Raw genomic sequence first — 22,384 nt, 5'->3', positions numbered from 1 at the left:
GGCGTTTCTGTCTGAGGTGGGAAAGGTCTTATCCGCTTTGCATGGTGCCATCACAGCCTGTTTACCTCTTTGAACAATTGGCAAGAGCTAACTCCAGACCCAGTTAGGTGCCACAGCAGCAACTAGGCGGAGAGAGGAAGATAAGTCCCAAGGTTCACACCCCTGGCATAGATTTAGTGGGTCTGGGCTGTAAGGGTGTTTCTTGAGCAGAATCAGATCAGATTTTTTTTTCTTTTTCATAAGAGATCATATTCAGCCCAGGTTCTGAAAAGTCAGCTCATTTGGATGGAGAGAAACCCCTCCCCGCTTCTGTTTGTGGTAGCACTAAACCCCAAAACGAACAGGTACTTGTTTCCAGGGGGTGGAGGGGAGCCCAGGGCCAGTGGGAGGGCAGCCTAATCATCCCAGGACTGGGCCAGAGCCCTCAGCTCAGGTGGAAAGTCATTCCAGAAATGCCCTTCCTATGGGAGAACGACGCCAGCCCAACTAGCGCTCCTGCCTCGGCAACTTGGTGCTCGGGAGAACCGGGTGAAAATTGCTAGGGTGGGACCACCTATTAGCCCGAGTGGGCTCCTCCCTGTAGTCCCTTGACCGCAGCCAAGGGTAGCCGGGGCAGATACCTATACCAGCTTCACCCCTGCCGGGACTAGTTTGGAAATAGCACCGACTAACCCGTGCTGACGCTAGGTACGACAAATGCCATTTTATTATTTTGATGTCTTGTCTCAAAATCAAAACATTTTCAAACACAACTAAGATATAAAATACAGCATAAAATGAGATTTTTTTTCCTCCCAAAGCAAAAAAATAAACAAAAAAACAAACAACAAAGACACCCCAAACACTTTAGTCAGAGCTAATTAGGTGTGATTTTGTTCCGGGGCCGTGATGAAGGCAGGGAAGAAGCAATGCTTTTGGGGAAGTGTCCCTTTGGGCTAAACCAGCTGGTGGACAAACACCCTCCCAAGATAGGGCTGAAGGAGGTTGCTATTCTAGCCAAAACGGGGCCCGATGGGGAAAACGCACCCCTTGGCTGTGCGACATTTGACTGGACTGCTGTAGTGGATGGGATCGGGAAGATGGGGGACAAACCGCCCACTCTGACAATCACCCTTGCCTAAAACGAAGGTGAAGTGGCCTCGCTTCAGTCATCAAGAAACCAAGAACATCCCTTACTGTTAAACAGGTTTAGCTTCACCTATGTCATAAATACTAGTGAGCCGGGATGGGACCTGACTAGGAATTGCCCCGAATGGCCTCCGCCTGCCGTGGAAGGGGCCGGGGTTCGTCCGGTCCAGTTGCCACAGTGTGAGGAGGAGCCTGGTGCCCACTGGGCAGGGCCCGGGTCGAGGCCTCAAAAAGGTGTCAGCCTGGGAAGTTCACCCCCAGCCCCATTTTTCAGCTGGCTTGGAGGGGGTCCCATCCTTCCCCCTCGCTCCAGCTGTTGGATGGCTTTAGCCCCTCCAGACTGAGGGGCTGGGCCCTTCTTGGAGATCTGACTGAAAGGAGGTGTTGTTCCAAAGAGGGGAACCCAAAGGTTCAGTAATCGAGTTGTGGGGGACAGTAGGGAGGATGCTGGGCTGTCTGCTGGGGTGGGGGGGGGTGTAATGACCCCACGTGGAAGCTGTTCCCCGCTTTCCACTTTACCAAGGAGCCACCCTAGGTGGGTGGGGACAGCCAAGCCCCACCCCCAGGGAGGGCACACATAGGGACGCCAAAAAAGAGAAACGCAACGTAAGGCAGTGTTAGAAAACTTTAAATACAGGACTGAGATCAAATCAAGCCGTCACAGATATTGTCAATTTGGCTGCGGGGGGGGGGTGGGGGGGGGGGGAGAAAACGGGAAAAACAAAAAGATTGAGCAGCAAAGCAACACCCTGCTTCTGAAATGGTAAACACTGGGGCCAGAACCCAGCCCACGCTCACAGCATGGGGAAAAAAAAAACGCTTTCATCCATACAGGTGTGGTGGAGGGGTGTGTGTTGGCGGGGCGGGACCCCCAAGAACCAGTTCAGAGGCCCACCCGAACTTTCACAGGAAATTAAGATCTTGCTCGGTTGAGACGGAATCTGGCTGGGGCCCTAGCTGGGCCGCTGCAACCCGGGCCTTAAGAAGAAGCCTCCTCCCTGACTAGGAAACGGGAGTTAACCAGTTCTGACTTTCTCTGATGGGCAGCTGCTAAAAAAAATAATAATAATAAAAAAAATCAAATCCATCGCTGGCAGAAGCGAGGCCCGGTTCCGTTCTTCCCCCGTTGACGATCCCAGATTGCCCAGTCGGGGCCGTGGGGTGGGCCGCCGGCCGTTCTTTAGCAAATGCCTCCTTCGGGTGGGGACGGTCGTCATCTTTCACCACTGAGGCACCTGGCTGCCACTTTGGGGTGGGGAAGAAGGGGACGTTAATTATGGCGGCTTCAATTGATTATCTGATCCCATTCGAGCCAGCGGGGCCGTTTCCTCCTCACCCACCCCTCTTCTGTCGGAGACGCCAGATGCTTTAATACTGTACTTCGAGGGACTTTTGATTTTACGGTGAAACACGCAAACGAAAAACCCCAAACTCCTTTTCGTGCTTGGCAAGAGCAGTTTGGGGGCCGTGGGGAGGGGGCGGTTGGGGCGTCCGGAGAGTTCGGACTAGCGTTTCCTTGTTTGGCTGGGGCAACGCAAATCGGAGTAGTTCAAGCGAAAAGTGTGAATGAGAGGAAAAAAAAAATTAAAAAGAGACCACCACATTGAATGATATGGGTGGGTTTCCGCTCACAGTACAACTTGGAGATTTTTTTTTTTAAATCATAAAAACAAAAAAGCCCCACTTACAACAAAGGCGTAGGTAGGCCCGTCTCCCACACCACCCCCCGGGCCCCCGCGCCAAGCGTGTGAACCAGAGGGGCCGTGGCCGACCTAAACAGAAAAAAAGGGTGAGAAATCACGACCGGAGCGTCGGGCTGCCGCTCGGATTTAGCCATCGATCTTTCGGATTATTGGTGTCGTCGCTGCAGATAAAGCTCTCCAAACATCTGTGCCTTTACCAGAGGAGGGGGGACGGGGCGGGACACGAGAACGCCGGCAGTTTTGTCAAATCCACAGAGAGCCGGTCCCGGGCGGCCCCGGCTCGGGCGGGCCGGCCGGCGAGCCGGACCTGTTACCACTCCTTCTTCTTCTCATCCATGGACACGCCGCCGGGCCCCAGGGCCACCACCAGCAGCAGGCCTCCGATGACGGACATGGTCTGGAAGAAGTCGTACTTGAGGAAGTCGTGCATGGGTTTGTAGACGGGGATGGTCCAGAAGGCGTTGAAATAGACGTTGATGCCAAAGAGCCAGACGACCAGAGTCAAGGCGGCCAGCTTGGTTTTAAAGCCGATGGCTACTAAAATGATCAGAGCCGTGCCCACGATGTTCTGGAGAATCTGCGGGGGGGGGGGGGGGGGAGGCGACACCGGTTAACGGGGTTGGAGCCATTAAATCAGGGGTGGCGTTGGGGCTGGTGATGTCCAGCGACCTTTCGGGAACGTGTCATTCATTCAATCGTATTTATTGAGTGCTTACTATGTGCAGAGCACTGCACTAAGCGCTTGGGAAGCACAAGTTGGCAACATAGAGAGACGGTCCCTACCCAACAGTGGGCTCACAGTCTATAACTCGACCCAGCTCGAGTTATATTGTACTCTCCCAATCCGCACGGTGCAGCGCTCTGCACGCTGTGAGAGCTCGATCGATACAACCGATGGGCTTCAGAGGTCTACCCACCATGCGCTTCACGTCAAACCCCTGAATGCTTTGGCGATCCAAGAAACACTTACTCCTCCCAGCCCGAGTCAGCCATCCCTAGACCACAGGTGTAGCAGAGAAGCAGCGTGGCCTAAGGGATAAAACCTGGGCCCGGGAGTCGGAAGGACCTGGGTTTTAATCCCAGCTCCGCCACGTCTCTGCCCTGTGACCTTGGGCAAATCACTTCTCTGGGCCTCAGTTACCCCGTCTGTAAAAAGGGGATTAAGACGGGGCGCCCCAGGCGGGACCGGGACCGTGTCCAACCTGACTTCCTTGTAGCTATCCCAGCACTTTGAACTGTGCTTGGCCCATAGTAAGAGCTTAAGAAATAATCATATAATTATAATATTTCTTAAGCTCTTACTATGGGCCAAGCACAGTGCTAAGTGCTGGGATAGATCCAGCGCTTAGTGCTCTGCACGCAGTAAGCGCTTAATAAATGCCATCATTATTATACAAGGAAATCAGGTTGGACACAGTCCCTGTCCTGTTATTATTATTAATAATAATATAATAATGATAGCATTTATTAAGCGCTTACTATGTGCAAAGCACTGTTCTAAGCGCTGGGAAGGTTACAAGATGATCAGGTTGTCCCACGGGGGGCTCACAGTCTTCATCCCCATTTTACAGATGAGGGAACTGAGGCCCAGAGAAGTGAAGTGACTTGCCCAAAGTCACCCAGCTGACAAGTGGCGGAGCCGGGATTTGAACCCGTGAGCTCTGACTCCAAAGCCCAGGCTCTTTCCACTGAGCCACACTGCTTCTCTTAATAACTATCTCCTATTAATAATAATAATAATATAATTATAATATTTCTTAAGCTCTTACTATGGGCCATGCGCAGTTCTAAGTGCTGGGATAGATACAAGGAAATCAGGCTGGACACAGTCCCTGTCCCATTATTATTGTTATTATATGTTAATAATAATAATAGGAGAAAAGCAAGGGAGGGCAAGAGGCAGAATTTTGAGAGGGGAAACCAACCCTTGCTGTGAAGAACAGTGGAGAGCACGGACCAGATTCCCAAAGGCTGGGAAGAGGAGTCACCCAGGTTCGTTAGTTGCTCAAAAGAAGTCCTGACGGGAACAGGTAGCTCCGGCACCCGCTTCCCGGACCACCCGGCCACGGCTCCAGACTTTGTCAGGCTGGGATCTTGAGACTGGAATGCTCATGGAAAGGCAGCTTCTCTACTAGCCTAGGGCTCCTCTCCCCACAAAGGGAACCCCATTTTGCTCAGGCTAACACGGGTGACATACCACACCATCCACTGCACGTTGAGGGGTGTCCAAAGGATGGCTCGTTTTTTCAGCCAGGGGCTAGGCCATTTTTGGGTGGTAGATGTCCACCGCTCTCTACCCAGGGAGAACTCACGCGATCCCTACCCAAAGCGGGAGGAAGGGGCCGCTCCGGAGAGGAGATGATAAGCAGCGTGGCGGAACGTGGAGAGAGCCCGGGCCTGGGATATGGAGGACCTGTCTTCTAAGCCCGGCTCTGACCCGTGCCCGCTGCGGCGAGTCACTTGGCCTCAGTTTCCTCATCCGTAAAACGGAGATCCAATACCTGTTCTATTTCTCCCTTAGACCATGAACCCCGTGTGGTTCAGGGACGGCATCCAACCTGCTTGTCCGGTATCTACCCCTGAGTGCTTGGCATGTAGCAAGCACTTAAATACCCCGATTCTTACGATGATGATGACTGTTATTATTAATAATAGTAGTAGTAGTAGTAATAGTAGTGTCTGACCTCCAGAGCAGGCACGGGTTCTTACCGAAAAGAAGCTGGCATCAAAGTGAAGGAGCGTCATAAACATCAGGACAAGCAGGACCCTGCCGCCGAGCTGCATGTACTGTTTCGGGGAGCTCTCCCGCATGGTGGGGACGCCGGCAAACATGCTCTTCCCTTCGGAACGCGATTCGGCCAGCAGCAGCAGCAAGCCTCCTCCCAAGGCCAGATTCCTACGGGTCGGAGCAAACGGGGAACAAACTCTCAAGATTTGTTTGGTATACTGTTGTCGATGACAATCCGGGCATCCGAGACCTAACCCCACCACGACAAAAAACCCAACCCCGGATGATCGCTTTCGCGTGTCATTTGAAGACACCCCCTTCCTCGTCTCTCCCCCGCTTTCTGGTCGGGAGAAGCACGCTACAGATTAAAATCCTTTTTGCACTGTAGTTTGCAGAGGGGTGCTACTGCAACTTAAAGCAAATGTTGGTCGTCAAAAACTGAATGCCGAGTCTGAACCTGCTCTGGATGAAGAGATGGATTTCAAAGGTCTTAGCTAATTTTAACCCATAAACATGAAATAAACCAATCTCTTCCAGGGTTGTTTCACTCAGATAGCTCAATGGGTCACCCCGAAATCCTCAGCAGAGTGCTTGACACAAAGCGAGCGTGTAACCAATACCATTACTCTTATTACTATTAATATTAATAACGAATCCTACTTTGGGATATCAGTTGGGGTACGACTAGAGGGAACACCCCAATTCTCCCTACCCTCAACACCAAAACAGACCTACCTCATCAAAAACTTTAGATCCCATAAAATACTGTAGGCGATGGTCTGTGGGGAAGACACAAAAACAACACAATTCTCAGAATCATCGAACTCTTCTGCATCTCAGAATGTTTATTGTGCATTTGCTTGAAAATGTTCACGGCTCACGTTTCAAATCGAGAAAGGCACTTGAACTTGAGCCGCTCGGGAGAAGCGCCTCTGGACTGTCAGCTCGTTGTGGGCAGCAAACATGACCGCTAAATCTGTTGTACTGTTCTCTCCCAGGGACTCTGCCCACAGCAAAGCGCTCCATAAATACCATTCACTGATTGATTACGATTGGTTTTCACACCACATACCCTAATTAGAAAGCGTTATCCCACATTAGCTCGAGGGGAGCCGAAAGACGAGGGGGAAAAATGATCCCGTGACGAGTGAAGGAGGAGAAGAGGGATTTGCAGAAAATCTGGGTACTAAAGTAACTGCAAATCACACTCGTTTAATCCGGGAAACTCGGGTTAGTGACAGAAGTAGAGACGGAGGTTCAAAGTCCAACCCCTGCTCCTTGGCTAGGGGGGTGCTCACACTAGAGAAAGGAGGATTTTAGAGGACCGCCAGTCAACTGAGTTATCCAAACCGGCCTCTAGCTAGCTGAGCCGGAGGGCAATCATCAAAGCCAAGAAGAGGGCCCGGACGAAAGAAAGATGGGATCCTGACAAAACTGACTCCCGGAAGAGAAGCAAACGGACCCTGCGCCCCACTGGCAAACGGTGTCTGCTGAGAATTGTTGCTTACCTGTAATGCTATAATCCCAAACAGTCCAAAGCAGGCATACTGCACAAAGTTTCTGCTCAACACCAAGATGCAGCCAGCTAAGGAAGGAAGAGGAACCAGGACAAAAAGGTTTAATTTGTGCCTTGGGAAGGCAACACAGGTTATCCAGCTGTGTGACTTTGGGCAAGTCACTTAACTTCTCGGTGCCTCAGTTACCTCATCTGTAAAATGGGGATTAAAACTGTGAGCCCCCCCGCGGGACGATGTGATCACCTTGTAACTTCCCCAGCGCTTAGAACAGTGCTTTGCACATAGTAAGCGCTTAACAAATACCATCATTATTATTATTATTCTTATCCAAGTGCTTTGGTGGTGGTGGGAGGGGAGAGAGATCAGAATCTGCGACAGAGCCAAGAAGGACTTTATCCCTGGTTGCTACCACTTTTGGAGAACATCTGCTGTAGTTATTTCTCACCATCACTTAGGTGTGGATTTTAGATAATCACAGCACAGATGCATACCCAAATAAAGGTAACTACTGCGATACTCTGGGAATATGAGAGAGTAAAGAAACAAACAAAAAAGAGCATGTGAGAGCAGAAAAGAGGGGGGAAGGGAAAGTCGGAGAAGGGGGAGGGAAAGCTAGAAAAGGGGGAGACACACAAGCCAATATTCATACTGGGTATACTAATCACTCTAAGTGACCATGAAAGGGGCATCAGCTCAGGCCCTGGGATGGCCATTCTGGAGATCGGAATTTAGGAACGATTCTCATTAAGTCGACCACCCTTCCAACCTTTGACAACCTGGGACAAACCTCTTGGCCTCCTAGGATCAGCCCAAGTGAGTGGCCAGCCACTGCAAGGTGGCCAGAAAGGTAATAAGAACCAAAGTCCACGGCAGGGCCTCGCGCAGCCACTTACTCAACTGCCCCAGAAGGTTTAGGAACACAAAGATGGAGGCCAATATGTAGCCACAGTTCCAGGTGGCGTCAATGTAGTCTCTCTGCTCGCTCCACTGGAACCACATGCGGATGCCATCCTCCAGGAAGGTGCTGATCAGGCACAGGCGGGCGACGTGAGGGAGATACTGCTTCGTCACGCGCAGGAACTGGGAGAGGAACAGAAGCCGAGTCCATGAGAGAGAGAGAGAGAGAGAGAGAGAGAGAGAGAGAGAGAGAGAGAGAGAGCGGGAGAGAGAGAGAGAGAGATGGCGGGTGGGGGTGGGCTGGACCAGTTAAACAGCAAACCGAAGCCATGCCCTTCCTGACTACCCAAGTGCCAACTGTCTCCAGAGGTAGGCATCATGAAGAGTGTGTGAGAGGGAACAAGAGTGCACACGCTCTCTGAGGGCAGGGATCAGGCCTAGCGACTCTCGTACTCTCTCAAGCGCTTAGTACAATGCTTTGAACATAGTAAGTGCTCAATAAATATCACTGGTTAGCGGGGTGGAAGGGGAACCAGATCAGAGAATTTATCCACTGCGATTCCGGATCAGAGCCCAGGAACTTATTCTGTCATGCTTGGAGACCATCCGTGCTGGAAGTGGTTATCCCTTTGGTGCACCAACTCGACAGGACTTTTCGACTCGCTACACTAACATAAAGTGGCAGTCAGGGCTCCAAAGTCAACCGCCCTGGAGGTTTGGATTGGGTAATTTGGCCTCTAAATTTAGGCCACATTCCAAAACTAGAGCAGCTCTGTTGAAACTGGGCTGCAGGGACATTTAGGCCCGATAGTTCTGAGCCACTATGGGAATACTCTGGATCTGCCCAGATCTCCGCAGCTGAGGATCTAGGCTAGAGCAGTTTCGGCAGAAATGCAAAGACAGTTCCTTTAAACAGTCCTTTTGATAGTTAAGGATTCTCACCACGAAATTCCTCACCGTTACCGACAAAAGTTCCTCGATTACTTCACATGAAAGGTGGTTTCAGAGAAGGGGACGGGAGGGGGTATTAAGGCAGCAATGGAATGCAAATTAGCGAAGTAATTTGGAGATGCCACAGGGGAAAAGTGAAATAACCGGCCACTTAATCCCAAATGAGTCTGTGTTATTGCCATAATCTGATATGGCATATGCACCAGGTAAAATGCTGTGCAGAGCTGACATTCAGAAACAAACTTCAGGGTAAAATTCAAGGTCAACGCACGGTTAAGGGAAGGGGAAGAAAAAGCCCTTGGAGATAACACGACCAATACACTGGGGAGAATGGAATCAGAAGAGCCACCCACATCAGAGATATGTCAGGTTGTGAGGGGCTAAAGGGTAACCTGGCTCAATCCAACCCTTCAACGGGAGTGTCGAGGGAGGAGGAGTTCTTTGCCTTCCCGGATGAGCACAGAGGCTGGGAAGGAAGACGTGGAGAGGGGATGATTGCTTGGGATTTGGCATTTGATAGCTGCATAAAATGCCCTAGAAGCGTCACACTGCAAAAAGGCAGTCCAAGCCTCAGTTATTTAGCTCAGCTCTGGGAGCAGATCATCTCTCACTTGGCAGGAAAACTCACCCGCCTCTCCTAACCCCTGCCCTAGCACAAGTCCCAAGAAAGCGAGAGAAGGACTAACTGCTGTCCAAACAAGTCAGAGACCAACAGATCTGAAGATAATAAACGGGGGTGGGGGAGAAAATCTAGCTTTAAACCTAGCTGGAATAACCTCTCAACACTACATGCTGGGGGAAATTCTCTCTCAATATCTAATCCATTTTCAAATGCAAGTTGCAGGCTGTAGAATTAGAGTTAATCTGCTTTACGATAAGGGAATGGGGGGTGGGGGAGAGACAGTGATTTGCCAGGGGAAGCCGTAAGAATGGAAGACTGAATACAAAGGAGACCTGTGACTCCCGTACACCACCCAGCAACAGCCAGAACAGAAATTTGGCCATTTGAAAATGGAGGGAACTGAACCGTAAACACTTCCCAGTTTCCAACTAATGGTTCAAAAGCTTTTCAAATGCTCAGCAACCACCCGATTCGGCCCTATTGGAGCTGGGGTGCCACAGATCAACACCTGGGTGACGGTAAGGTTTCCAGCCCCCATTTTAGCATTAACGACCTTTACGAGAAGGCCGGGCCCTGAATCGGTCCCTTCCAGCCGACTCTCCAGTGACTAGGGGAAAACTTTCTCCGAACAAAAACAAAACAAGGCTGGGGAGATTCATGAATTAATCCGAGGACAGTAAAGGATATTTTCTGGCAATGAGACAATAACTGACTTCCAAATCTCCAGAGGGCAAAGATATGAACAGCGCAAGGGGTCAGAGTTGGAGGCTCTAACCCAACCCTTAGAAGGCCCAGTTATCAGAGGTGGTTGATTTGCTTACTCACTGAACTAGGTATGTCCACCACACACCTTTGCACAAGCTTATTTAAGAGATATTTGTCTCTTCGGCAAAGAGCGATTGCTTGGTTTCCAGATCTCTCTTCCCTGGAATCTTCAAACCTCACACAATGTAGTCCATTACCCAAGTCAAATATGGCTCCTTGATGTCTTCTAGTCGCTGAGGGCAGATGGAGCGAGTTGGGAGAAATACCATAAAAAGGAGAATAAAGGTAAAACAGATTTCCCCGATCTAAAGCCTGCCAGAAAGAGGGGTAAAGAATAAAGGAGAGCGATCTTGCTTGCCTTAAAAAAAAAGCGGGGGTGGGGGGGGGGGGGCAGGTTATCAGATTAAAGGCCAAAACAGAGAATGGTTACTAAGATTCCCTAAATTCCTGGTGGAAAATATTTGGCTTTTCTCTCTGCAGAAACAGCTATTTTAAAGCAGGCTCTACTTGAGGCCCACGTAGTAGGAAGCCAGGGGCCTCTTTAGAAGTTTCACAGCACTTATAAACATATCTATAAATTAGATATTTGAATCTATTTACGTTGATGTCTATCTCTCCCCTGCCAGACTGAAAGCATGATCTGGGCAGGGATCGTATCTCCCAACGCTGCTGAACTCTGTTGTACCCTCCCAAGCGCTAAGTACAGTGCTCTGTCCACGGTAAGGGCTCAATAAATACCACTGATGGATTGACTTAGTTTTTATTTCCCACGTGGAACTCGAGTTTACCCCAACCTCACCCTGGTAAGCAGCGTGGCTCAGTGGAAAGAGCCCGGGCTTTGGAGTCGGAGGTCATGGGTTCAAATCCCAGCTCCAACACTTGTCAGTTGTATGACTTTGGGCAAGTCACTTAAGTTCTCTGTGCCTCAGTTACCTCATCTGTAGAATGGGGATGAAGACTGTGAGCCCCCCGTGGGACAACCTGATCACCTTGTAACCTCCCCAGTGCTTAGAACGGCGCTTGGCACATAGTAAGCGCTTAAGAAATGCCATCATTATTATTATTAGCCAACTACATAAGCTAGCCTCGTAGGTTGCTCCGCCTCGGAGGAGTTGCCTCAGTTGAAAGGGCCCTGGTTTGAGTTTTGACTCGGCTGACAGCAGTTCCTGGAAAAATGAGCATCCGTGACAAATGACCCAAACAGGGCAGGTTAACACAAGCTGAAGACTAAAAAGGCAGAGTCAGGCCAAGCAGTCTTGCTGATCCTCAACATCCCAGAGAATGAACATCCATCCATCCCATCCAATTCCACCTACATCCTGCCGCTCCATGCAGGCTGGGTACACTCAACGAGCACAACTCAACCTGTGGTCAGAAAACCCGTCAGACCGAGAGAGGAAAAAGTAAAAAGTTCCCAACTAACCGATGAGATCTTGAAGGAAGGAAGAGAGATTTCACAATGGACAGAATTGACAACAGAGCGCTGGGCAAACCGACTTGTACTTCCCAAGCGCTCAGTACAGTGCTCTGCACACAGTAAGCGGTCAATAAATACGACAATGACTGGAAAATACGGCGGGAGGGAGCTACAACATTCTGGTGATTTAAACGGGAACTACTGAAAAATCAGCATGTGCTTAGACCAGGATATGACTTAAACCTAACGAGGGGCCCTAATGCCAAAATCTTGGGGCAAGACTTGACACTTGGCTATTACTGAAGAGAAGGAACAAGGGCTTTCTATAGTTGTGGTTCCCCAACACACACTGCGGGACTTGGGGACTACCCGGAGTTCCTGAGCACTGGCCATACTGGTTTTCATTCCAAGGAATTGTGGGACCCTTCCCAATGGTGTTCATGCAAACGCAGCAGGACCTCAAGTCTTTTTTTGTTGTTATTATGATTAATAGTAAGTACTGACTATGTGCCAAGCCCTGTGCTAAACTCTGACAAGATCATCAGACGGGCCCCAGTCCCTGTCCCTCACTGGGCTCACAATTCTAAGGTAAACCAAGGCAGGCATGAGGGGTGGTCTTGTGAACCCTAGACTCACCCCATTCTCCACTCCTTTGGGACTGGGGAAGTACGCCCCGCCGACTAGCCCTTATATCTGTGGGGTGCCTTAGGACGAAGCAAAAACAGACAAACGAAAAAGAGTTGGGAAACGCTTTTTGAAAGCAGCAGTTGGAGGAATTCCAAGCCGGAACTCCGGCCAGAAGGCCATCATTATCATCGTTCTTTGATCCCGTGGAGGCCGGAGAAAGAGACAAAGTCACGGACTGGGCAGGAATGCCCTCCGGAGCCCGCAGAGAACAGCAAGCGCGGTTGGTCCTGCCTTGGCTAAGAGAAGCAGAGTGAGTCACCGATCCAGGGTTTCCCTAGGAAGTTCCCCATCCAAATACAAAAGTCAGCAAGTTTCTGCAGGATCACGGTGATCAAGGCTGGAGGTGCTTTGGTGACAAGAAAAAAAAAAGCGTCCTGACCTCTTTTTCTGAATCACGGCTCCCAGGCAACTTCCAAAGCTAAGACTCAGCGGTGGGAAGACTACTTTAGGTACAACACTATTTTATGTTAAAATATTAATAATTTTCCATGGAAGCCTAAAAGGTTCACATTCCAGACAAACCAGAGACGGAGCAAACCAAAAACGTGTCCTCCGCTGCCAGGAGGAAAGGCAGAAGAGGAAAATCGGGGGGGTGGTCGCCGTCCTCCTCTGAAGGGGAGGAAGCAAGGAAGGTGCCGGTGGGCTGTAACCTGAACCCTGTGGGAGAATGCTCACCGAGGGCTTGGATGGGGAGGGAAGGAAGGAAAGGAAAGTACCTTGGGGCAAGTACTACCGTAACCAGAAACCCATCACTACAAAACGTCCGTTGGCAAAAGTGTTTACGAATTAACACGATGATGAACCAGACTCAGAACTGCTACCCATTCTGGGCCATACGCTCCGCTCTCGGGGTTCCTCAAGGGTCAGTTCTTGGTCCCCTTCTGTTCTCTATCTACACTCACTCCCTTGGTGAATTCATTTGCTCCCATGGCTCCAACTATCATCTCTATGCTGATGACACCCAAATCTACATCTCTGCCCCTGCTCTCTCTCCCTCCCTGCCTCCAGCCTCATATCTCCTTCTGCCTTCAGGACATCTCCATCTGGCTGGCTGCCTGCCATCTAAAACTTAACATGTCCAAGACTGAGCTCCTTATGTTCCCTCCCAAACCCTGTCCTCTCCCTGACTTTCCCGTCACTGTAGATGGCACTACCATCCTTCCCGTCTCAGAAGCCCGCAACCTTGGTGTCATCTTTTAGACTGTGAGCCCAATGTTGGGTAGGGACTGTCTCTATATGTTGCCAATTTGTACTTCCCAAGCGCTTAGTACAGTGCTCTGCACATAGTACGCGCTCAATAAATACGATTGATGATGACGATGATGATGATTGATCCCCCGAGGTCTTTTGGGGTCATCCTGGAGAAAGAGTTATTGAACTCAGAAATGAGCTCAATCGGCTTTCCAGATCCTCTCTGGGCTCCAGCCCCAAACTTCCCCTCAGAAACTGGAGGGCCCATCTTCATTCCCCCAAGGTCAAGGAGACTCATTCAAACCTAATCTCCTATCTTCCTAATGAGCAATCAAGAAGTCATTTGGGCACTAATTCTCTTGTTCCCCTTTCCCTTAGTCACAGAAATGGGTCTACTCCGCTGAGTCTCAGTCCAGTCACCAAGCTTTCAGGACCGAGCTCCGGGAAGGAGGCGGCGATGACCACAGTGGTTTGTTCGGCCCTACTCGCGCTCTCTCACTGAGGCCAGCCCGTCTTGTTTTCCTCTCCTAAACTGTAAGCTTGTTGCGGGCAGGGAACGTGTCGACCACTCTGCCATATCGTACTCTCCCAAGCGCTTAGTACAATGTGCTGCACGTGGTAAGCGCTCGATAAATACGACTGATTTATTGCAAAGTGCAGAAGGGAACACACAGAGGCTAAGCTCCTTAACAATAATAATAATAATAGTAGTGTTTGTTGAGTGCTTACTATGAGAAGCATTGAGAAGCAGTGTGGCTCAGTGGAAAGAGCACGAGCTTGGGAGTCAGAGGTCGTGGGTTCTAATTCCAGCTCCCCCACATGTCTGCTGTGTGACCTTGGGCAAGTCACTTAACTTCTCTGAGCCTCAGTTACCTCACCTGTAAAATGGGGATTAAGACTGTGAGCCCCACATGGGACAACATGATCACCTTGTATCCTCCCCAGCGCTCAGAACAGTGTGCTTTGCACATAGTAAGTGCTTAACAAATGCCATTATTATTATTATTATTATTATTACTATTATTATTACTATTACTATGTCCCAGGCACTGTACTAAGCACTGAAGTGGATACAAGCAAATCGGGTTGGACGCAGTCCCCGACCCACGTGGTGTTCACAGTCTCAACCCCCATTTTACAGAAGGGGTAACTGAGGCCCAGAGAAGTGACTTGTCCAAGGTCCCACAGCAGACAACGGCAGAGCCGGAATTAGAACCCACGGTCCACTCCTTGTGGGCAGGGAACATTTCTTATCGCCCCTATCGTCCCGTTCTCTTCCAAGTGCCTAGAACATTGCCGGGACACACTGAGCTCTCAATAAATACCACTACTAGGTTTTTTTTCTTATGTGCAAGTCTAATTTGCAGCTGAAGTGAGCGCGGCGGCAGTGGGCAGACGGGTCCATTTCGCAAACTAACAAACGGGTAACAGCACTGCACGAGGCATACCCGTTGCTTCGGAATTAGGTTTGCCCCGGTAATGGAGCCCCAACTGGCCCAGCCTTCTCTCCCACGGCTTACAGGCCAGCGATCCTCTTTAGTCTCTCGCCGGTTTCCCTACCCGATAATGAATAATACTAAATATGGTACTTGTTAAGCGCTTACTCTGTGCCAAGCAGTGTCCTAAGCAGCTGGGGTAGATACAAGTTAATCAGGTCGGACACGGTCCCTGTCCCCCGTGGGGTTCAGAGGCTTAATCCCCATTTTACAGACGAGGGAACCGAGGCCCAGAGAAGGGAAGTGACTTGCCCGAGGTCACACAGCAGAGAAGAGGCGGAGCCGGGATCAGAACCCACGTGAGCTCCGATTCCGTCTGACTTGGGCGGAAGCCTGGAACCAAAGACATTCCCTGGGGCATTCACGTGTCCCGCTGACCAGCCCCGAAACCATCCCGCTTTCCACTAATTCCTCCAAGAAGGCATCAGCAGAGGGCACAGAACAAAAAGGAGGCCTAGGGTAAGCCTCCCAGTTTAACCTCTCCCCTCTCCGCAACTATATTCTCTTCCTTCCCTATTGAGAAGGGGTAGGATCAGCGGTATTTATTGAGCACTAACTGTGTGCAAAGCACTGTACAAAATGCTTAGAAGGGTATAACCGAGTTGGTAGACACGCCTCCTGCTCACAATGAGCTTCCAATCTCAAGGATGAGGTGAGTAGGGAAGATCATTTTTCCAGCTCGTTGTGGGTCTGTTTATTGTTATACCGTACTCTCCCAAGCGCTTAGTTCTTTGCACACAGTAAGCGCTCGATTAATACGACAATGAAAATGAATTAGGGATTATTTCTTTCACACTCCTCCTATCGGAGACGGCAGGCCTACCGGAAAGAGCACGGGGCTGGGAGAGGATAAAACCCTGGTTCTGGTCCCCGCTCTGCCACTGACTTCCTGCGTGGTCTGGGGCAATCGATTACACTTTACTCAACTGTAAAGTGGGGATAAAATACCTGCTCGGAGATTGCAAGCTCCTTGTGGGAGAACTCTGAATTGATTCATTTTGTATCTACTCCGGATGTTAGGGCTTGGCGCCTAGTGAGCAGTGAAAACGTGTGATTTCAAAAATCAAAATCAGATTATCCGTCCGGAAAGCCACATTTGCCATACAGGACAAGCGGGGAGGAGAGGAATGCATACACTTTGGAACAGAAGAAAAATGGGGAGCCCCAGTTTCCCGCTGAAAGTGGTATATCCACTCTGTCAGTCAACTGGAGCCCTGTAAAGCACTGCTACGCAAAGTGCCACAATGCAGTTCAATCCTAGTGGTCTGGAAAAATGAACGCTCCTCCAAAAATGCCTAATTTTCTAGCAGGGGGTAAACTTGGGGATGGGGAGAACTAGGCTTAATCTGACCCTCAGATTCCAGCAGTCAAATGACTCTATTTCTTGGCAATGTGTACACTTTCCGGCCTCGTGGAAAGAGCACGGACCTGGGTTCTAATCCCAGCCCTGTCACTTGCCTGCTGTGTGACCCTGGACAAGTCACTTACCTTCCCTGGGTTTCGTATTCCTCATCTGCAAAACGGAGATGCCGGTTCTTCCTCCATCTTAGACTGTGAACCCCATGTGGCACCTGATTACTTGTATCCGCCCCAGTGCTTAGTACAGTGTTTGGCACTCAACAAATACCACAATTATCACTATTAGTACTCTCTGATTGCATTTTAGCAAACCAGACCCATTACTGTATTCCGGAAGAGGCGGAAGGAGCCATAAACCACTGTTTCAGAGACTTTGGGCGGGGTAGTGGAGAATCACAGGGGATGCTACAATGGAGAAGCAGGGTAGCTGAGTGAAAAGGTACCTGCGCCTGAGAGTCAAAGGACTGGGGTCATTCATTCATTCATTCATTCAATTGCATTTACTGAGCGCTCACTGTGCGCAGAGCACTGTATTAAGTGCTTGGAAATTACAAGCAATAAAGACAGACAATTCCAGCCCACAAAGGGCACGTTCTAGTCCCGGCTCTGCCACCTGCCTTTGGTGTGACCTTCTGGGTGTCTCAATTGTCTGGGCTGCAAAATGGGGATTTTACTCCTACTTAAGACTGTGAGCTCCATAAGGGACAGGGACTCTATCCAAACTGATCATCTTGTATCTACCCCAGTACTTATTACAGGGCTTGGCACACTGAAAGTGCTTAACAAACACAATAACAATTATTATGATGATGATTATTTCAACTGGCCTCAGGTCAACCTCTTGCACACTGAAGATGTACAAACGATTAAAATTCTGGCCTTGGATAATGTGTACCGCATCTAGTTTCCCGGTTTAAAAACTCTGAGTGAATCTTGATCATTTTTATCCCTGGTGAGGAGAGGGAAGAGTCCCAGAAAGAGAAGCCACAGTATGGCATTGCTCCTCAACCAGTTAAGAAACTCCAAAAATGAATTACAGAAAATAAGAGAAAGTATCTAGCACTGAAGCCTCAACTTCTTATCTATTTTTTTTTTCTTTTTAGCATGAGGGATTCACGCAGCGGCTGGGGCCTTATCTGGACTTGAGTTTTGCAAGTGAAATTTCATAATTATGTAGTTTGGCAGCATGAAGGTTATCTCTGTGAATACCATGGCTACCTCCATTAATAAGAGCAATCCTTTTAGTGAGGAGTTCCTTCAGAAATAAAATGGGGTCAAAAAATTATGTCAATGAGAATTAGCCCTCTGGGGAAAGAAAAGAAAAAAACAAAAAACAACCTACTTATTTCCCGGCAGGCTTCTTCTCAGTTATTGGATTCTTTTTTTATTCAGCTTTAAAGAATTTTTTTACATCCTTTTTTTCCATCTCCAGATCTGATTTACAAGGTTGGCACTTCAACGGTGTTATGCCGAGGGAGTCTTCAGAAGTCAAGTAGGAAACTTGGAAAGGAGAACCTGTTCTCCAATCCTATTCACTTATATGGGAGTGAAAGAAGCATACTGGGCTAGATATCAGAGACAACTTTTTTGCCCCCCACACGATTCATCTACAGAAAAAGCCCAATCATCCCAGTGCTTAGAACAGTGCTTTGCACATAGTAAGCGCTTAACAAATGCCATCATTATTTGGCCTTCATGAACTATCTCGTCTCCATCACTAGCCAGTGACTAGATATCAATCTAAACCATGAAAAATTACACTCATCACTAATCACTACTTAATCTTTGCTAATGAAGCCCTGCCTGTGAAACGGGAGAGGGACATGAGCTAGGGTTGGGCGGAGAGTGGCTTTCTGCGACTTCTCCCATCTCAGGAAAGAGAGCTCTTACTTCATTAGAATGGACTACTTGAAACAACTTTGTCGACTTTACAAAAAAACCCAAAACCGCTCCCCTCAGAATTAGAACCCAACCCCCAATTCACCACTACTTTGGCCATATTTAAGGAGACAGCAGTACTACTTCATCTTTCATTCGATGGCTCTGGGTCTGTTTTTATGGCTTTGAGAACTTTTAACACTGAAGCTGCCTTTGTTTTCAGGGCCTTCCCTGTTGTCTAGAATGCCACCTGTACACTTTTAGAAAAACAGGCCCACCCCCTCCCTTTAGGTATGAGTTACCAACACTCAACAAATGGAGGAGGGGGCAGAGTCCAACCGGGGAGGGAGGAGAAGGTGGGATTGGGAAAGAGGGCCTGCAGTTCGGCCGGGGGAGCGGAGAGGGCCCAGCCAGGCTTCCCCTTATTCCTGGAAGGGCAGGAGTGAGGATTCCCGAAAGTCGGATCCACCATTGTTCTAGGATCCTGACCATTCAGGAGACAAATGGCCTCTCCAGACCCTGGGTTTGGAGAAGAAGGCAGCGTGGCTCTGGGGAAGGAGTCCGGGCTTTGGAGTCCGAGGTCATGGGTTCAAATCCCAGCTCTGCCAATTTGTGAGTGTGTGTGTGTGACTTTGGGTAAGTCACTTCACTTCTCTGTGCTTCAGTGACCTCATCTGGAAAATGGGGACGAAGACTGTGATCACCTTGTAACCTTCCCGGCGCTTAGAACAGTGCTTTGTACACAGTAAGCGCTTCATAAACGCCATCATTATTATTACTACCAAGTTAGGGGGGTGGAGGCACCCCTATTTAGCAGCCCTCGGATTGAAAGATAGGATCCCAGGAGGGTCAGAAGTAGGTACCCCGAGCCAACCCTCCCCTCCTCAGAGAGCTAGTAGAAATGATAATGGTATCTGTGAAGCGCTTGCCGCGTCAAGCACTGCCCTAAGCGCTGGGGAAAAGAGACAAATTAATCAGGTCGGACAGGGTCCCTGTCCTCCAAAGGGCTCACGGTCCAACTGGGAAGGAGAACAAGACTAGCTTGGTCCCGGTTTCACGAATTTATCCAATCGTATAGAGCGCTTACTGTGCGCAAAGCGCTGCACCACGCTTGAAGAAGCAGCGTGGCGCAGTGGAAAGAGCCCGGGCTTTGGAGTCTGAGGTCACGGGTTCGAATCCCGGCTCTTCCAATTGTCAGCTGTGGTGACTTTGGGCAAGTCACTTCACTTCTCTTTGCCTCAGTGACCTCATCTGTAAAATGGGGATGAAGACCGGGAGCCCCCGCCGTGGGACAACCTGACCATCTTGTAACCTCTCCGGCGCTTAGAACAGTGCTTGGCACAGAGTAAGCGCTTAACAAGCAGCGTGGCTCAGTGGAAAGGGCCCGGGCTCTGGGGTCAGAGGTCACGGGCTCAAATCCCGGCTCCTCCAATTGTCAGCTGTGTGACTTGGGGCAAGTCACTTCACTTCTCTGGGCCTCAGTGACCTCATCTATAAAAAGGGGATGAAGACCGGGAGCCACCCGTGGGACAACCTGATCACCTTGTAGCCTCCCCGGCGCTTCGAACAGTGCTTGGCACATAGTAAGCGCTTAATAAATGCCGTTATTATTATTACCAAGCGGTGCGCTTCAGTACTAGGAAGGGGATGCGGGGAGGGGAGATCGGATTGGAAAATGGGGATGCTTGGGAGAGGAGCAAGGAGTAAATCCCTGGATCCCCAAGGGTGGGGGGCGGGTGAGGAGGGGAGAGAAGGCGGGGAAGACCCCTGGCCGGTCTCCTCTCGGCTGCCGGGGCCCTGGGGGACGGGGGGGACGGGGGGGCAAAGGGGGCCAAGGGGGCCTGGGAGGGGCTCTCCGCCCGAGGGGGAGGGAGGGAGGGGACCCAGGCTACCCGGACTCCGCTCGGCGGGGGAGCGAGGGGGGGCCGTTACCCCCCGAAAACCGGGGGTGAGAGGCTGCTGCACGACGGGGGGACGTCCCAAGCGCTTAGTACAGTGCTCTGCACATAGTAAGCGCTCAATAAATACGACTGAATGAATGAATGAATGAATGAATGAATGGGGGGGCGGGCACTGGGAGGAGGGGGGGGGAGGTCGGGGAAGAGGGGGACCGGGGAAAGGGGGGGTCGGAGGGAGGAGGGGGAGGGGAAGAAGGAGGAGGAGAAGGAGGAGGAGGAGAAAGAAGAGGAGGAGGAGGAGAAGAAGGGCCGGGGAGAGAGGGGGCTCGGGGAAGAGGAGGAGGAGGGAATCAGGGGATCGGGAAAGAGGGGGACCGGGAGAAGGGGGGGTCGGAGGGAGAGTGGGAGGAGGGGGAAGGAGAGGGAAGGAGGAGGAGGAGAGGGGGAGGAGGGGATCAGGAGATCGGGAAAGAGGGGGACCGGGGGAAGGGGGGGTGGGAGGAGAGGGAAGGAGGAGAAGCAGGAGGAGGAGGAGGCAGGCCGGGGATAGGGGCCTTGGGGGGAGGAGGAGGCAGGCCGGCCGGGGCCAGGGGCCTTGGGGGGCGAACGGAGGCCAGAAAGAGGGCGGGCGGGCCGGCGGGCGGGTGGTCAGGGCGGGGGCCGGAGAGAGGGAGGGAAGGAGAGCGGGAAAGAGGGCGGGCGGGCGGGCCGGAGGCCCCGACCTGGTCGGCGAAGTCTTCGGCGGCGCCCATCAGGTCGTTGTGGCCCATGGCGGCGGAGGGGGCAGGGAGGACGGGAGGGCGGGCGGGCGGAGGGAGGACGGCCGGAGGTAGGACGGGCGGAGGGAGGACGGACGGAGGGAGGACGGCCGGAGGGAGGGAGGAGGGCGGGCTCCTGTTCGTCCCGGCTCCGGCTCCGGCTCCGGGGGCGGCGGGGCCTGCGCAGGAAGGGCGGGGGCGGGGGCGGGGGCGGCCTCGGCCTCCCCGAAGGCGGCGGCGGCGGCGGCTCCTCCGGTGACGGGGGCTCCGGTGACTCCTCCCGCCCCCGCTCCCGCTCCTCCTCCTTCTTCTCCTCCCTCCCTCCTCCTCCTCCTCCTCCTCTTCCCGCCGCTCCTCCTGCTGCCACGTAGGCCAAGCCTTAAAGGGGCCGCCGCCAACGCCCCGACGACCGACCGACCGTCAGTCCGACAGCCCGTCCGACAGCCAGCCAGCCAGCCCGTCAGTCACGTAGTCCGTCAGTCAGTCTCTGTCCGCCTCTCTGCCAGTCAGTCACTCACGTAGTCCGTCAATCAGTCAGTCAGTCCGTCCACCCGTCCGTCCGTCTGTCAGTCAGTCTGTCCGCCTCTCAGTCAGTCCCCCTGTCAGTCAGCCAGTCTGTCTGTCACCCGGTCAGTCTGCAAGCCAGTCAGTCTGTCCACCTGTCAGTCAGTCAGTCAGTCAGTCAGTCAGTCCGTCCGTCCCTGAGTCCATCCATCTTTCATTCCGTCAGTCAGGCAGGCGGGCAGTCAGTCAGTCAGTACGTCCGTGAGTCCGTCCATCTTTCATCCCGTCCATCCATCAGTCAGTCACTCAGTCCGTCCCCGAGTCCATCCATCTTTCATTCCGTCCGTCAGTCAGTCAGGCAGTCAGTCAGTCAGTCCGTCCGTGAGTCCGTCCATCTTTCATCCCGTCCATCCATCAGTCAGTCAGTCAGTCAGTCCGTCCATGAATCCATCCGTCTTTCATTCCGTCCATCTTTCATTCCATCCGTCCATCAGTCAGTCTTTCATTCCATCCATCAGTCAGGCAGTCAGTCAGTCAGTCAGTCCATCCGTGAGTCCATCCATCTTTCATCCCATCCGTCCGTCAGTCAGTCAGTCAGTCCATCCGTGAGTCCATCCATCTTTCATCCCGTCCGTCAGTCAGTCAGTCAGTCCATCCGTGAGTCCGTCCGTCTTTCATCCCATCCGTCCGTCAGTCAGTCAGCCCATCCGTGAGTTCATCCATCTTTCATCCCGTCCGTCCGTCTTTCATCCCATCCATCCGTCAGTCAGTCAGTCAGTCAGTCCATCCGTGAGTCCATCCATCCTTCATCCCGTCCGTCCGTCAGTCAGTCAGTCAGTCCATCCGTGAGTCCGTCCGTCTTTCATCCTGTCCGTCAGTCAGTCA

The 22,384-nt window shown here is 51.3% G+C and overlaps 1 protein-coding gene across 1 annotated transcript; it reads right to left on the bottom strand.

Moving 5' to 3' along the window:
• Window positions 1-1,735: 1,735 nt before the first annotated feature.
• SURF4 (surfeit 4) lies at window positions 1,736-21,027 on the bottom strand. Its single transcript, XM_038744540.1, has 6 exons — window positions 20,960-21,027; window positions 7,970-8,156; window positions 7,068-7,144; window positions 6,295-6,338; window positions 5,541-5,727; window positions 1,736-3,408 (listed from the first exon to the last, which is right to left on the bottom strand). The coding sequence occupies exons 1-6, from the start codon at window positions 21,005-21,007 to the stop codon at window positions 3,142-3,144; spliced, it is 810 nt and encodes a 269-aa protein (XP_038600468.1). The 5' UTR covers window positions 21,008-21,027; the 3' UTR covers window positions 1,736-3,141.
• Between the last annotated feature and the right edge of the window lie 1,357 nt (window positions 21,028-22,384).

This window comes from Tachyglossus aculeatus, chromosome 4, assembly GCF_015852505.1.
Source record: "Tachyglossus aculeatus isolate mTacAcu1 chromosome 4, mTacAcu1.pri, whole genome shotgun sequence".
Classification (NCBI taxonomy): domain Eukaryota; kingdom Metazoa; phylum Chordata; class Mammalia; order Monotremata; family Tachyglossidae; genus Tachyglossus; species Tachyglossus aculeatus.
Note: the sequence above shows the minus strand (reverse complement) of the source record. Positions and strands in the feature narration are given on the sequence as shown.

Excerpts from the sequence above, each read along its gene's own strand:
- SURF4 (XM_038744540.1), bottom strand. The coding sequence starts at position 21,007 with ATGGGCCACAACGACCTGATGGGCGCCGCCGAAGACTTCGCCGACCAG. Across the intron at positions 8,157-20,959 it reads CCGAAGACTTCGCCGACCAG|TTCCTGCGCGTGACGAAGCA; the intron begins GTCGGGGCCTCC and ends TTCCTCTCCCAG. Across the intron at positions 7,145-7,969 it reads AAACCTTCTGGGGCAGTTGA|CTGGCTGCATCTTGGTGTTG; the intron begins GTAAGTGGCTGC and ends TTCCTTCCTTAG.